The sequence below is a fragment of the Somniosus microcephalus genome, chromosome 9 (genome assembly GCF_052327205.1).
Source record: "Somniosus microcephalus isolate GS21.2 chromosome 9, FLI_Smic_1.0, whole genome shotgun sequence".
Lineage (NCBI taxonomy): Eukaryota > Metazoa > Chordata > Chondrichthyes > Squaliformes > Somniosidae > Somniosus > Somniosus microcephalus.
Window position 1 is genome coordinate 165,445,110 of NC_140995.1, and position 16,248 is coordinate 165,461,357.

The following is a 16,248-nucleotide window of genomic DNA, read 5'->3' on the forward strand; positions in this document are numbered from 1 at the left end:
TGCCAAGTACCCTGGCAGTTGCCATGAGTCCTTCATCCTGCGCCAGTCTAATGTGCCTCCACTCTTCAGTCCGCCAGACCAACTTAATGGATGGCTACTTGGAGACGAGGGCTATCCCCTGAAGACGTGGTTAATGACGCCGTTGAGGAGCCCATCCAATGATGCTGAGGAGTGCTACAACTCGAGCCACATTTCCACCAGATCCATAATTGAGCAAACCATTGGCTTGCTGAAGATGTGCTTCAAATGCCTGGATAGATCAGGTGGAGCCCTGCAGTACTCAGCAGCCAGGGTCTCCAGAATTGTCGTGGTTTGCCGTGCACTTCACAACATGGCACAGCATCATGGCTTGCAGATGCCTGAGGAACAAGTGGCTCATCACATAGCCTCCTCAGATGAGGAGGAGGAGGAGGAGGAGAGCAACAATGACCAGCTTGCAGAGGCGCATCAACCAGCGCCAGCAGCATGCAAGCACATTGCTGGCCGGGATGCAAGGGATGCACTCATCTTGGCCAGATTTGCTTAGCCTAGCCAATCAAGCACCTTTGCCTCGCAGCTTCTTACCAGAGCATCGACAATGGCCAAGAACCTACAGTTCCTACCATTCTGACCACCATACTGACAATTGCAAGTCATCCTAAGCCCTCAATGTGGAAATCCCATTAGCGATATGACACACGCCACAACTGCAACAGTTGACATCAGAATTTTTAATGACAATAACCAACTGATGACTTTTCAACATTAAACATAACATTTTACCCAAGTGACTACCCTTGTGGCTACTTGTGCATTATCTTCCTCTTACGCGTGCTCCTACGTGGTGCTTCCCCTGTGGCTTCAGCAGATGTGGTGGCCCCTTGCTCACTTTCTTGCTGCTCCTGTCTCGACACCTTTGGCGGGCGTCCTCTGGGGTTGCGAACCTGTGAGGGCTCGGCAACAGTCTGCTGCTCCTGCGGCTGTACAGGGGTTGAGATGCCGATCTCAGTTGGGTGGGGACTCTGTGGGGCTCTGATCGAGTGCTCTGCAGTGGCATGGTCATGTGAGCGCTTGGAGAGGAGCCCCCACTTCTTTGTTGAATGCCACCAACATCCTTCTCATGGGTAAGCCCCACTTCAGAGCTAGCAACTTAATGGATGAGTGTGGCATCAAGGAGCCCTAGCAAAACTGAAGTCAATGGGAATCAAGGGGAAAACTCTCCATTGGTTGGAATCATACCTAGCACAAAGGAAGTTGGCTGTGGTTGTTGGAGGTCATTCATCTCAATCACATGACATCACTGCAGGAGTTCCTCAGGGCAGTGTCCTAGGCCCAACCATCTTCAGCTGTTTCATCAATGACCTTCCCTCCATCATAAGGTCAGAAGTGGGGATGTTCGCTGATGATTGCACACTGTTCAGCACCATTCGAGACTCGTCAGATACTGACGCACTCCGTGTCCATATGCAGCAAGACCTGGACAACATTCAGACTTGGGCTGACAAGTGGCAAGTAACATTCGCACCACACAAGTGCCAGGCAATGACTATCTCCAACAAGTGAGACTCTAACCATCTCCCCTTGACATTCAATGGCATTACCATTGCTGAATCCCCCACTATCAACATCCTGGTGGTTACCATTGATCAGAAACTGAACTGGACCAGCCATATAAATACTGTGGCTACAAGAGCAGGCCAGAGGCTGGGAATTCTGCGGCGAGTGTCTCACCTCCTGACTCCCCAAAGCCTTTCCACCATCTACAAGGCACAAGTCAGGAGTGTGATGGAATATTCTCCACTTGCCTGGATGAGTGCAGCTCCAACAACACTCAAGAAGCTCGACACCATTCAGGATAAAGCAGCCCGCTTGATTGGCACTCCATCCACCACCTTCAACATTCACTCCCTCCACCACCGGCGCACTGTGGCTGCAGTGTGTACCATCTACAAGATGCACTGCAGCAACTCGCCAAAGCTCCTTCAACAGCACCTTCCAAACCCGTGACCTCTACCACTTAGAAGGACAAGGGCAGCAGACGCATGGGAACATCACCACCTACAAGTTCCCCATCAAGCCACACACCATCCTGACTTGGACCTGTATCGCTGTTCCTTCACTGTCGCTGGGCCAAAATCCTGGAACTCCCTTCCTAACAGCATTGTGGGTGTACCTGCACCATATGGACTGCAGCAGTTCAAGAAGGCGGCTCACCACCATCTTCTCAAGGGCAATTAGGGATGGGCACTAAATGCAGGCCTAGCCAGCGACGCCCACATCCCATCAATGAATTAAAAAAAAAAAAATTTTTAAGTGGCTTGACAGCACCTTGCTGCAATTCAGGGGGGCCATGAGGACCCATTTCTGTACTGGAAGTCCTACTCCTGAGGACTTGCCTGAAGGTCTGGTTTGTTTGTTCAAGAGCTGACCATTGCTCCTCAAGTGATGTCAATCTATTCTGAACAAATACCATGTTTTCCATACCCTGGCGACTAAGCTCCTCCATGGACGTAGCCATCCTCTCCTCTACCGTAACCATCCTCTCCTCTACGGTAGCCAGCCTTACCATGGAGATAGCCATCCTTTCCACAGAGGTTGCCATCCTTTCCGTGGTGATGTGTTCATGCGCCAACACCTCCACAAAGGCTCTGCTCATGTTAGCGATGGACTCCTCCATTCGCTCCACACTCACAGCGACCCTGGAGACAAAACCTGCCAGAGACTCCTGCACCTCTTCCTAGAGTTCCAGCACTACTCTCCTTCTGGATTGACGCGGAGGCAGAGGGTCGACATGCAGCTGAGCCGAGCTGGGAGAGTCCTGCGCCCTCCGACTAGGACTTTCCACTGCTGTCCCTGTCTCCACCATCTGCTGATGCTCACTTGTGAGCTGTGATACACCAGGTGACAACATTGCACTATCTTGCGAAGGTACCACCGAGGTGTGAGTGTCTGTGCTGGTGCTGGGTGTGCTGAATTCTGCTGACGCTGCACCCTCAGAGGTTGCAGCTTCCTCTGAGGAGTCTGGAGGCTCAGGCTGTTCCTCCTGGATAGTGGGGACGGGGGCTTTCGATGGTCCTGTGGGGGAGTAAAGGAAAGAGTCAGAGATGTGAGGCCAAGGTTACATGCACATTGAATATTGCAGATGATCAAAAGTCAATCTGTTAGAGCATCAGAATCATTATCAGTGACTCATGCAATGTCAATGAGAGAGATGGTAAACTGTTCTGTCACCAGCTTGCTCTGATGCACCCGTCTGTCCATCCCCTACTTGTGCATCTTCCTCCACTCCCACAATCTCCAGGGCTGCCTCCTCCGAGGTGGTGAGCTGGGCTACTGAGGGTGGCCCTTCTCCTGTCCTCACTCTTTCCCTCTTATTGTGAGCTCTCTTTTCCTGCAATGAGGGAGACAAGTGGAGTTTGAGTGAGAATGAAGGAGTGAGTGTAGAGAATCCATATCATTGATGGTTAGAAGGAGACAAAGATGGAGTGAGGTGGCAAGACCAAGGGCCCTCCCTGTGTGTTGTAAGTTGTTTTCATAGCATCACAGTGATAGGGAGTGTGAAGGCTGCATAGTCGAATAGTTAGGTGAATGTGACCACAGAGAGAGAGGGAATGGGTAAGGGTGCAGGGATGTCAGTGTCAAGTGGGATGTGTAGGAAGAGGTTGTCAAAGCTGAATACTGGTGAGGAGAGGCAATGGGGATCAGATTGAGGGTGTTGGGAAAGTCATACTCACTTTTCCAGTGCGCAGAAGGTCATGAAACCTCTTCCAGCGCTGCAGCCAGGTTCTGCGGCACATAGACAAAGAGTTGACCTCCTGGGCCACTTGCATCCACACAGCTTTCATCTGCTGGGGAGGCTTCTTCCTCCCTGAGGAAGGGAAGAGCACCTCCTTATTTCCTCTTGCTCCCTCCACCAGAGCTTGCAGGGCGATGTCATCGAACCTTGGTGCAGACTTTGGCCTATTGCTGAACATATTGGCTGGAGGAATCTATCACAGCAAAGGGCATAAGGTTTGCAGTCTGCAGAAGAAGCAAGGCTGCTTGCAGGCCTTAAATCCAGCAGCATTTATGACGTCATTGGAGGCGACTTTCAGGATGGAAAGACTAAGTGGGCCAGGGGTTCCCACACGCTGGAAATCAATTGCCCAATTTGGGGAAAATCGCATATTTTTCCGACACCAAATTGGAGTCGGGTGGCTAACACGAAAAGCGGCTGACACGCCCCCAGCCCGCCCCAATGGCAAAATCGAGCCCTATGCCTCTATTAATAAAGCCAAGGATCTCATATGCTTTTTTAACAGCCTTCTTAACTTCTCCTGCCAACTTCAAAGATTAGTGTATGTGAACTCCCAGGTCTCTCTGTTCCTGCACCCCCTTTAAAATTATGCCATTTAGTTTATATTGCCTTTCCTCATTCTTCCTTCCATAATGAATCACTTCACACTTCTCTACATTAAATGTAATCCACCATGTATCTGCCCATTTCACCAGTCTGACTATGTCCTCCTGAAGTCTGCTACTATCCACCTCACTGTTTGCTACAATTCCAAGTTTTGTGTCATCCTCCTCCCCATAAATCTTCTTCCTCCCTCAATTACCCCTACACCTTGCACCCAATTCCTTCTGTGTACATCACTGGAAAAATCTTCCCCAAGTCACTTAAAACTGCACTTTCTAAATCCTGAGCCTTTGATCCTTAAATTTGCCACAATACTTCTGCAGCCGTCAATCTGATCAACCACTCTGTCACCACCACCTTTAATGCCCCTGTCCCCAGCAAAACCCTTACTCTCTCCTATCACGGTCTATCCCACTGAAATGGCCTCCATCTTCACTCCCTCAATTGTATACAACTGGGTTTAGCCTACCATCGTCACATCTGGCTGGACCACATCAAGCACTATCGGGCCTCACTCGCCTTTGCCAAACTGCTCACTACTCCAGAATCATCCTGGAGAGCAAAGATAAGCCCCCGGCTTCTTTTCTGCCCTACAATCCATCCCTTTTAACACTCCCATCCCTACCCCTTCCACCTTCACCTTCACCTCCAACAACAAGGACAAGGAGCTCATGGACTTTTTTGTCACTAAGATTGAATCCATTTGACTGCCTCTGCTCTGCTTCGACACTTCTGCTTGCCACCAAGCCAATCCTTTCTCCAGGCTACGCCTTGCTCTGACAGAACCCATGGCCTCAATATTAAACTTCCAACAATGGGCGGGAGGAACCCTAAAAAATGGGGAACATGTTCCCATCCCATCAAATTCGCGCCCATTCCCATTTTAACGGTGACTGTTAGTGAGGTGTGCAAGTGTCCCATCTTGGAGAGGTGGGACACTTCATTAACATTTTTAAAACAGGCTCCCACAGTGCAATTGTTTGGGTTTTTCAGAGCTCAGGAAACCCGGCATTGAAATGGAGGCAGGATCTGCCAGCTCCAGAAGGTTAGTACTTTTTATGGCACTCCTTGTGGGCCAGGAGGAACAGGAGTGCTCCCCCCAGCCCCTCAAGAAAGTCTTTGGCCTTCCCCCTGCCACGATTTGTGACCTCCCCCCATCCCGCCCTGATTTGCAGCCTACTCTGCAATCATGATTGCCGGAGAACGTCCCCGGCTGGTTTTCCCACCCAGCAACTGGCCAGCCTTTCAATTTGGCTGACTGCCAAGCGGGAAATGTAAGAAAAAATTATAATGAGGTACTGCCGTTAAATTCAGCAGGACTTCCGCGTCACCGGCCTCAATGGATTTCCCCGCACTACTGCGCTCCCCCACACTCTCCCCGCCTGCTCATAAATATCGGGGCCTATATTTCTCTCTAATCTCCCTCCTCTCACATCATCCCCCTCCATTAAACCCAACCTCGACCCCACTATTCTTTCCCAACTCCCTTTCCTCTCCAAAATTTTTGAATATGTTAACTATTAAATCTATGCCCATCTTTCCCACAACTCTATGTTTGAATATCTCCAATCTCTCCCACCAATGGTGGTTAACTAAAAAAGTTAAAGATAGTATCACACTTAAAGAAAAAGCATATAATTGCGCAAAGAATAATTGCATGGCAGGTCCGAAGATTGGACAGAATATAAAAAACAGCAAAGAATGATTAATAAGAAGAGAAAAATTAGAGTACGAGAGAAAGCTAGCTAGAAATATAAAAACAGATAGTAAGAGTTTCTATAGCTATTTTAAAAAGAAAAGAGTTAACAAAGTGAGCATTGGTCCTATAAAAAGTGAGTCTGGGGAATTAATAATGGAAAATAAGGAGATGGCAGTTGAATTGAACAGGTATTTTGCATCGGTCTTCACTATAGAGGATACAAGTAACATCCCAGAAATAGCTGTAAATCAGGAAATGGAAGGGAGGGAGGAACTCAAGAAACTTACAATCACCAGGGAAGTGGTACTGAGCAAATTGTTGGAGCTGCGGGCTGACAAGTCCTCGGGTCCTGATGGACTTCATCCTAGGGTCTTAAAAGAAGTGGCTAGTGAGACAGTTGATGCGTTGGTTTTAATTTTCAAAAATTCCCTAGATTTGGGGATGGTTCCATTAGATTGGAAATTAGCGAATGTAACTCCTTTATTCAAAAAGGGAGGGAGACAGAAAGCAGGAAACTACAGGCCAGTTAGCTTAACATCTATCATAGGGAAGATGTTAGAAGCTATTATTAAAGACTTTATAGCAGGGCACTTAGAAAAGTTCAAGGTAATCAGGCAGAGTCAACATGGTTTTGTGAAAGGGAAATCATGTTTAACCAATTTATTGGAGTTCTTTGAGGAAGTAACATGTGCTGTGCATAAAGGGGAACCGGTGGATGTACTGTACTTAGATTTCCAGAAGGCATTTGATAAGGTGCCACATCAAAGGTTATTGCAGAAAATAAAAGCTCATGGTGTAGGGGGTAACATATTGGCATGGATAGAAGATTGGCTAGCTAACAGGAAACAGAGAGTAGGCATAAATGGGTCATTTTCTGATCGGCAAGATGTAACGAGTGGTGTGCCACAGGGATCAGTGCTGGGGCCTCAACTTTTTACAATTTATATAAATGACTTGGATGAAGGGACCGAAGGTATGGTTGCTAAATTTGCTGATGACACAAAGATAGGTAGGAAAGTAAATTGTGAAGAGGACATAAGGAGGCTACAAAGGGATATAGATAGGTTAAGTGAGTGGGCAAAGATCTGACAAATGGAGTATAATGTGGGAAAATATGAAATTGTCCATTTTGGCAGGAAGAATAAAAAAGAAGCATATTATCTAAATGGTGAGAGATTGCAGAGCTCTGAGATGCAGAGGGATCTGGGTGTCCTAGTGCATGAATCGCAAAAGGTTAGTATGTAGGTACAGCAAGTAATTAGGAAAGCTAATAGAATGTTATTGTTTATTGCGAGGGGAATTGAATACAAAAGTAGGGAGGTTATGCTTCAGTTATACAGGGCATTGGTGAGACCACATCTGGAGTACTGTGTACAGTATTGGTCTCCTTATTTAAGGAAGGATGTAAATGCGTTGGAAGCAGTTCAGAGAAGGTTTACTCGACTAATACCTGGAATGGGCGGGTTGTCTTATAAGGAAAGGTTGGACAGGCTAGGCTTGTATCCACTGGAGTTTAGAAGAGTAAGAGGTGACTTGATTGAAACATATAAGATCCTGAGGAGTTTTGATAGGGTGGATGTGGAGAGAATGTTTCCTCTTGTGGGAGAATCTAGAACCAGGGGTCACTGTTTAAAAATAAGGGGTCGCCCATTTAAGACAGAGATGAGGAGAAATTTTTTCTCACAGAGGGTCATAAGTCTTTGGAACTCTCTTTCTCAGAGGGCGGTGGAAGCAGAGTCTTTGAATATTTTTAAGGCAGAGGTAGATAGATTCTTATAAGCAATGGGGTGAAAGGTTATCGGGGGTAGGCGGGAATGTGGAGTAATCAGATCAGCCATGATCTTATTGAATGGTGGAGCAGGCTCGAGGGGCCAAGTGGCCTACTCCTGCTCCTAATTTGTATGTTCGTATCAAGTTTCTGCCCTGCCACAGCACTGACACAAACTAACCAAAGGCACATATCCTCTATCCCTGTGACTTTCCTGCATTATCCGTTCTCATCCTTCTCAGCTTCTCTGCAGCCTTTGACACAGTCAATCACATCATTCACCTTCAATGCCTTTCCTCCATTGTCCAGCTTAGTAGGATTGCCCTCACTTGGTTCCATTCTTACCTATCCAATCGTAGCCAGAGCATCTCCAGAAAGGGCTTCTTTCTCGTCCCTGCACTGTTACCTCCGGAGCTCTGCTTGGCCCCCTCCTCTGCCTCATCTGCATGATGTTTTTTGGTGCCATCATCCACAGATATGGGTTTCAGCTTCCACATATAGACTGATGACAACTAGCTCTACCTCTCCTGCACCTTGTAACATTTGCATATTGAATTATCATTGGCCCGCAGGCATCTGCAAGGAATACCTATTATATTCACATGTGATCACATGCTGAGTTGTCATTGGCCTGCAGGCATCTGTAAGGGGTCCTAACTCCATCTTGTCCCCACTGTGCTGTATGATTGAGATCACAGACCTAATGCTTCATAAAAGAGTTTAAACTGTAATACTCCGTTGTCCTGCAATTTATTAGTTTTATACAAAGTGTGCAAAACAAGACACACTTCTCCTGACCCCTCCACAGCCTCTGTGCTGTCAGACAGCTTGTCTGATATCCAGTCATGGATAAGCCGTAATTTCCGTAAACATTGGGAAGACTGAAGCCATCATCTTCGGCCTACACAACAAACTCTATTCCCTCACCAGCAATTTAATCTCCCACCCCAGCCATTGTCTCAAGCTGAATCAGACTGTTCACAATTTAAGGGCCCTATTCAACTATTAGTTGACCTTCCGACCCCAGGTCAAATTCCATCTCTGTAACTTCACCGCCTCTGATAATATGTGAGCTTGAATTTTCTTCTGTGGTGCATTTTCCATTGCAAGTATGTCAGGGTGAGATTCCTGCCCTCTGGTGTGACCCCCCACTCTGATCCTAGCCAAATTTTCCAAGATAATGCTGATTAAAATATTCATGGCAGATTCCCAGTGCTATTAGCGCTCTCTTTTGAAAGCTACCTTCTTGGGTCTAGGAGAGGAAAATAGCTGTGGCTTTCACCATGGACATTGGCCAATAGTACCGGTAAATTTTGTGAGGCCGTGCACCACCTTGCCTGCAGCCAGCACATATCGTCTAATCCATTAGTTGAAAATTCATGAGCAGTGAGCCCGTCATTACTTGATATTTTCTGGCAACACACAACCATGCAAAATTTACTTTCCCCTATTGTTATTACACCACTTTAGTGTCATATACAGTTATTAATACTACATTATTGAGTCATTCAATGTGAACTAATGTCACAGTTTGCACTGGCAATTATTTTCTCATTATGCCTCTGCTTAGAGCTTTGGGACATTTGTCTGCATTATAAGTGCTATATAAATGTAAGTTGTTGGCTTAGGGTGCTTAGTGAGAAAGAATAAAGCTAGGATTTTATAATGGGGATATAAAGGATGCATTATTAGAGATTTTTAGGTGTTGCTGATTTACATTTCTATTTCCTTATGAATAGTTTAATTTTAGTATCCATTTACTGTGAAAATTCCTTGCAATAATGCAGTGTTATTATCATAACACTAGCAGAACTTGAACCATTATGAGGAATTCACATAGAATCACAGAAACCTCACAGTGCAGATAGAGGCCATTTCGGCCCATCGAGCCTGCACCGACACATATCCCACCCGATCCCCGTAACCCCTACACCAACACATATCCCACCCTATCCCGTAACCCCACGTATTTAATCCCCCTAACACTAAGGGTCAATTTATCATAGCCAATCCACCTAACCCGCACATCTTTGGACTGTGGGAGGAAACCGGAGCACCCGGAGGAAACCCACGCAAACACGGGGAGAATGTGCAAACTCCACACAGACAGTCACCCGAGGCCGGATTCGAACCCGGGTCCCTGGCGCTGTGAGGCAACAGTGCTAACCACTATGCCACCGTGCCGAATTATTGATGATTATCTGAATGCTCATAAGTGTGTGCAGGATGATTTTTTTTTTGCTTATCCTCTTCTTCGACTGAAAATTGTACAAATAATGATACGTTTTCCAAATTTGCACTCCTGGCACTGAGCTTTGTGTATATGTCAAGAATTCAGGCATTGGAGGTCACCATATCCCACAGGATATTCCGTGCATTAAAATTAAAATTGATAGACAGAAAATTCTACAGGGCCTGCTGATCTCCACACCGGAATTCCTGATATGTTCTCCCAGGACACAAATCTCTGCACTGGAAATGAGGATTCATAAAATCTAGGGAGTGATTTTTAACCCTACCCACCCAGTGGAATCTGGCTGGGTGGACAGTCAAAATCGCCAGCGGAAAGCTGACAGGATCCCGCCATCCGAGATTTTAACCTGGTCTCCTGAGCAGGCGGCAAGAACTCCCACCCAAAGCCAGCAGGATCCTTCTTTACATATACATGTCAGGTCCTGATGATGGGATCTGACTGCAATTTTAACTGGGGTCTGTGTAGGGAGGCTGCCGCAGAGGCTACAGTGTGTCCCTGCAGGACGAAGAAATGAACAATCGAAGGGGAGAGTCGTATCTGATAACCCCGGCAGCTGGTTACAGAAGCCACTTTCAACAATCTGGGAGCAGACTCACCACCCACACTATTGACAGCAGACGTACTACACGTGCAGATCAGAGGCAAAAGAGAATTTACAAAGTAACTTACATAAAAAGGAAGTATAAAACATAGCAATTATTATTGGTCTGAAAACAAATTATATTGAAGACCACAAATGTCAGTACAGACCCCACTATTCCACACACACACACACACACACAGACAGTTTATTCATGGTCTGTTAGTCTGTTTCAATGATATATTCAGTTCATGAGCTATTGATTTGCTTTTCAATTGATTAAAATTAAATGCCAGTTTCTTGAGCATACGGCTTAGTGGTATCGATCTAAGATGAGTGGTTCAATGAAGGTAATTAACAAGGGATCAGCTGTTTCTTCCTCTTTATATATGTTTGTTTTTTTAAAGTATTTACATATCAATTGTCGTGTATAAAAGGACTGCTCTCATACTATAATGACTATTTGGTCTATAGAGGAAAATCTCTAGTAAGTTGAACGTTAGGGTAAAAACAAAATCTCGAATTTTGAAAATCTGATGTAAAAGCAGAAAATGCTGCAGTGTGCAGCAGGACAATCAACATTTGAAGGAAAAAGATAGATTTCAAGTACACTATTACATCAGAGGGGTAATTTCCAGACTTTGCGCTTCCTATAGAGAGCCGTGCCATTGGAAAGGATACATCAGAAATTCATGCAAGGTGGTTTGGAAAATCATGCTCAGCACTTGCCAGAATTTCCAACATGCACTTCCAGTGGGTGAGGCTCCCTGTCGCGTGCACAGAGTCAGATAGTTACTCAAAACTTTCACCTATTTTTCTCTTTTAGATGTAATCTACCTGCTATGTGCTTTCAATAATTTCTGTGGGACTCTGAACATTTAAGTGCTTTATATCACTTTTCCGTGCACAGTTTGTGTATCAAAAATAAAACAACCAGCTCTTTTAACACTTTCAGCACTGAATATTCACACTAAATACTTGTACTTCAATTGAAAACAATACTTTTTCTCCACATTGTCAATGCTGAATATTATGAGGTAAATGTAAGGAGTTATAAGTAGCAACAGAGTATTGTAATCTACATCTTTCTCAGAATGAGTTTGAACAATTAAATATCATACTTTTGATTTTGATTTAAATCCCTATCATTCTTTAAAATGTCACATTCTCCTTACAGGATTTTATTTGGTTTTCCATCAATTCAAAAATTGATCATGCTCTCAACTCCCCCGCCAAGCTTCCTGCTCCTGATCGGGACCATCTTTTATTTCGCTCAGGGACAACTATTAAAAACCTACTTAACTGACATACTCTTACTCTGCTGTTGATCCTTAAATCATTCACCATCCAATCAGGTATTACTCCCCACTTGACAAGCCAACACCCCTTCTGCAACTGAGGCCAGAATTTTCCGGGGGGCTTAGTGGGCGGGATCGGTGGCGACTCAGGTGGGAAAGTGTTTTTTTCTGTCAGCAGGTCCACATCCCGCTGTCAACCTGCCACCACGCACCTTTCCCAATGTCGGGCCTGTAAACTCTGTACAGACCCGACCGGCAGTGGCGGAGGACCTAATTAAAATGATTAGCATCTAGTTGTCAGATGCTTAACAGCACTTTTTCACTTACCTTTTGTCTTTAACTTCATGGCCACGGGATCCCCGCTGTGCGCAGACCACGGCTGTCAAGCTGAGGCGTGAATTTAGTGGCCATTGCTCCAGCTGATTACTCGACATCTTCAAATCTATATATATAAATCGGTACTTCTGTCATTCTGTCTTTCTATCTGTCTATCTGTCTGTCTGTCTGTCTGTCTGTCTGTCTATCTGTCTATCTGTCGGTCATCGCGTGTGCGTTGCGGGTATGCACTCGAAAGTTACAGGGCGTACCTATGCGCGCGTTACCTCCAAAGAAAGCTTACGCTTCCGAGACGGTTTTAAGCGTATTTATGTTTCGGCCAGGCTAAAATTGCGCCCGCGGTATCCCAAAAACCTTCAACATTCCGCTCATTAGCATCTCATTATCCGCTCATTAGCGACAGAGTGACCTCGAGCTCGACCAATCGTACGCCGGGTTGCTGGCGTGTGCCGCCGGGCCAATCGGTGCGCGTGTGGCCGGGCTTTATCGTTCTGAACCGAGGTGAGTCGCCGCCATCTTGATTCCAAACTTTTCCTTTCTTTTTCCCGCTTTCTGCGTCTTAAAAAAAAACGTTGCTTTTAAAACACATATTGTTTTTAAAAAAATGATTTAGAAAGTAATTAACTTATCTAATCTCATTAATTTTCCTACCTTTCCCCGTTTTTCCAGGTAGGCCTAGAAGCCTCGGCGTCTCCTCCGCACCCACGCCCGAGCTAGGCACCTCCCGGCCCCACTCGAAGGCTGGAGGGCCGAGCCTCAGCCCAGCGCCGCTAGGGTGCGCGCGCAGCAGGAGCTGAGACGTCTCTCTCTGCCGGGGCTTGCTGAGCGTCCAGCGTTACCCTGGCAACGGGCGCAATTGGCGGTCTTCACCTCGGGGGGAGGGGGGGCGGCCGCGACCCTCAGGGGGGGGGGCCGCGACCCTCAGGGGGTGGGGCCGCGCGCGCAGCAGGAGCAGCTGAGACGCGGCGTCTCTCTCTCTGGCTTGGTCAGCGTCACGGTTGCCCTGGCAACCGGGCCCGCCGGCCGAGAGAGACGCCGTGTCTCAGCTCCTGCTGCGCGCGCAATCGGCGGTCTTCACCTCCGGAGGGGGGGGGGCGCGACCCTCGGGGGGTCGCGACCCTCGGGGGCCGCGACCCTCGGGGGGGGCGCCCGCCGCCCTCCCTCCCCTCCGCCCTCCATCCCCCCCTCCCCTCCCCCGCCCTCCCTCCCCCCTCCCTCCCCCTCCCCCCCCGCCCTCCCTTCCCCTCCCTCCCCTCCCCCCCGCCCTCCCTTCCCCTCCCCTGCCCTCCCTTCCCCCCTCCCTCCCTTCCCCTCCCCTGCCCTCCCTTCCCCCCTCCCTCCCTTCCTTCCCCCTCCCCTCCCCCCGCCCTCCCTTCCCCGCCCTCCCCCTCCCCCGCCCTCCCTTCCCCTCCCCCTCCCCTCCCTCCCCCCTCCCCTCCCCTCCCTCCCCTCCCCTCCCTCTCTTCCCCCCAGTCGCTCTCTCTCTTCCCCCCAGTCGCTCTCTCTCTTCCCCCCAGTCGCTCTCTCTCTTCCCCCCAGTCGCTCTCTCTTCCCCCCAGTCGCTCTCTCTCTCTCTTCCAACAACAACATTCCCTCGAAAAAGCCTCGGCACCGCCGGGCACTTTAGCTAGTGTACAATAAAAGCTCCCAACTGACTGATATTCACTTTCCTCAGGCAGAAGCTTTATCTCACTCCAATTCCAGCACACATTCTGCCGCCATTGCAACCACAAATTCTGGGCCATTAAACTGAGGTCCTTGCTGCCCTCTCAGGTGAATGTAAAAGATCCCATGGCACAATTCAAAGAAGAGCTGGGGAGTTCTCCTGACGTTCTGGCCAATCAACATCACTAAAATACAGATTATCTGGTCATTATTTTATTGTCTGCGGGAGTTTCTTGTATGTGGATTGGTTGCCATTTTTCCCTATATTATAACCGTGACTACACTTCAAATGTACTTGATTGGCTGTAAAGCACTTTGGAACATCCTGAGGTTGTGGAGGGTGCTATATAAATCTATTTACAACATGTGAGTGATTCCTGTGATGAGTTTATAAATCTAACAGGTTGTGGTCTATAACAAAGTTCCTTACAATCATTTCCGTCTGACAGCAGTGCTGAGCGACCACACCAGTCTTATAGGTGATCAGGCTCGGATGAATGTAAGAGGCTGGGTTGGGGGGCGGGGGGGGGGGGCGGAGGGAAAGGGTTAATCAGAGATTCTGGCAACTAAGCTGAAGTGAATTCATCAAGTTTGTTAGTGTAATAATAAACCAGAGGGGTGATGAAGAAACATTTTTTTATGCAGCGAGTTGTTATGATCTGAAATGCACTACCTGAAAGGGTGGTGAAAGCAGATTCATAAATAATTTTCAAAAGGGAATCGGACATATACCCGAGGGGAAAAAACTTGCAGGGCTAAGGGAAAGAACAGGGGAGTGGGACTAATTAGATAGCTCTTTCAAAGAGCCGGCACAGGCACGATGGGCCGAACGGCCTTCTTCTGTGCTGTATGATTCTAAGTCTCATTCTTGCAATCTCATTCAATTTTACAAACCCTGACTTCCCCAATTTTATCTTAACCCTAGTTTAACTCTTGGTGCAGCATTTACCGACAATATAGTCTCAATAGTAGTGGTAGGAAATTTCTAAAACCACACCTCTTTGTATATCTTTTATATACTTTACAAACGTAGCTCCTATAAGCTAACAAAAAAATGATTGCTGTGTAAAAAAAGTCTAACAGTTTTTGAAACTCTACTCGAAATTTGGTCCATAGGTACCTGGCTCTTGTTCATCCATTTCGTCTGACAAGCTTCAGAACCAGGTCAAAAACCATTAAAATCAATCTATGCCTTTGGGCTATTTCACTTGTATTGGTTCTTCCTGTCTGGATGCATGTGAAAGTCATTAAATTTAAGGATGGCTTGGAAAGCTGTGCTTTTGATCTGACTTCACCCCAGGATATACTTTGGTAAGTGTATTTTAAAATAAAGCTCCTTAGTGCTTTAGAAGGAAAGTAAGTGGTTGATGCACATTTTTCTTTCAATTACTATAGGGTTTACACTGTCTTCAATTTCATAATGTGTAATCATTACTGTCCAGAAGTATTTATTATTTATTTTTGAATTGAAAATTACATAGAATTTACAGCACAGAAACAGACCATTTGGCCCAACTGGTCTATGCTGGTGTTTATGCCCCACACGAGCCTCCTGCCACCTTATTTCATCTAACTCCATCAACATATCTTTCCATTCCCTTCTCCCTCATGTGTTTATCTAGCCTCCCCTTAAACGTATTGATGCTATTCGCCTCAACTACTCCATGTGGCAGCAAGTTCCACATTCTAACCACTCTCTGGGCAAATAATGCAGAATCTCAACTTATTCAGTAAGGAATTATATAGCATTTTAATAAGAGTATATCAAATACTATGTGAGGAAACAAACCTGTCTGCACTTTTAAAGTATTCATAGATATTATCTTTCTTGCTTCTGAAATGTGAAGTCTGGGCCAGGATGTTTTAACATAGCATTAAGCTTACACTAAACTAAGTATGTAGTTTTTCACTGATGATTTTAACAATGTTCAAAAATCATATTTGCAGCATGTCATTGATTTATATTTTTGTAATAATGCTCCATAGAATTCATCTCATATATACTCTGAGAGTGTGACATATATTATTTGGATGGAGCAATAGACATATCATGAAATTAAGGTCCACATTTTAAACATGTAAACATTGTGACATTTTCTGACATTTTAACAACAGAAAAATAAGGTGGAGAAGAGATGGAGAGAGATCTGCTTTGGAGCCAAACCAACCCCAAAGAGACCTCATTTGTCTCCTCTTCAAGGAAGATAGTTATGAGTTGGTTAACAGAAAACTGACAAACCTGGATGTAAGCCCTTCCTAGTCATGTGATA

The 16,248-nt window shown here is 46.4% G+C and overlaps 1 protein-coding gene across 1 annotated transcript in view; it reads left to right on the forward strand.

Moving 5' to 3' along the window:
* mchr2a (melanin concentrating hormone receptor 2a) overlaps positions 1 to 16,248 on the forward strand; it is an 80,198-nt gene that overhangs the window by 36,200 nt on the left and 27,750 nt on the right. Inside the window, exon 4 of the mRNA XM_085997455.1 lies at positions 15,095 to 15,289. Within this exon, the coding sequence (XP_085853581.1) occupies positions 15,095 to 15,289 (195 nt within the window). The remainder of the gene's footprint in view (positions 1 to 15,094; positions 15,290 to 16,248) is intronic.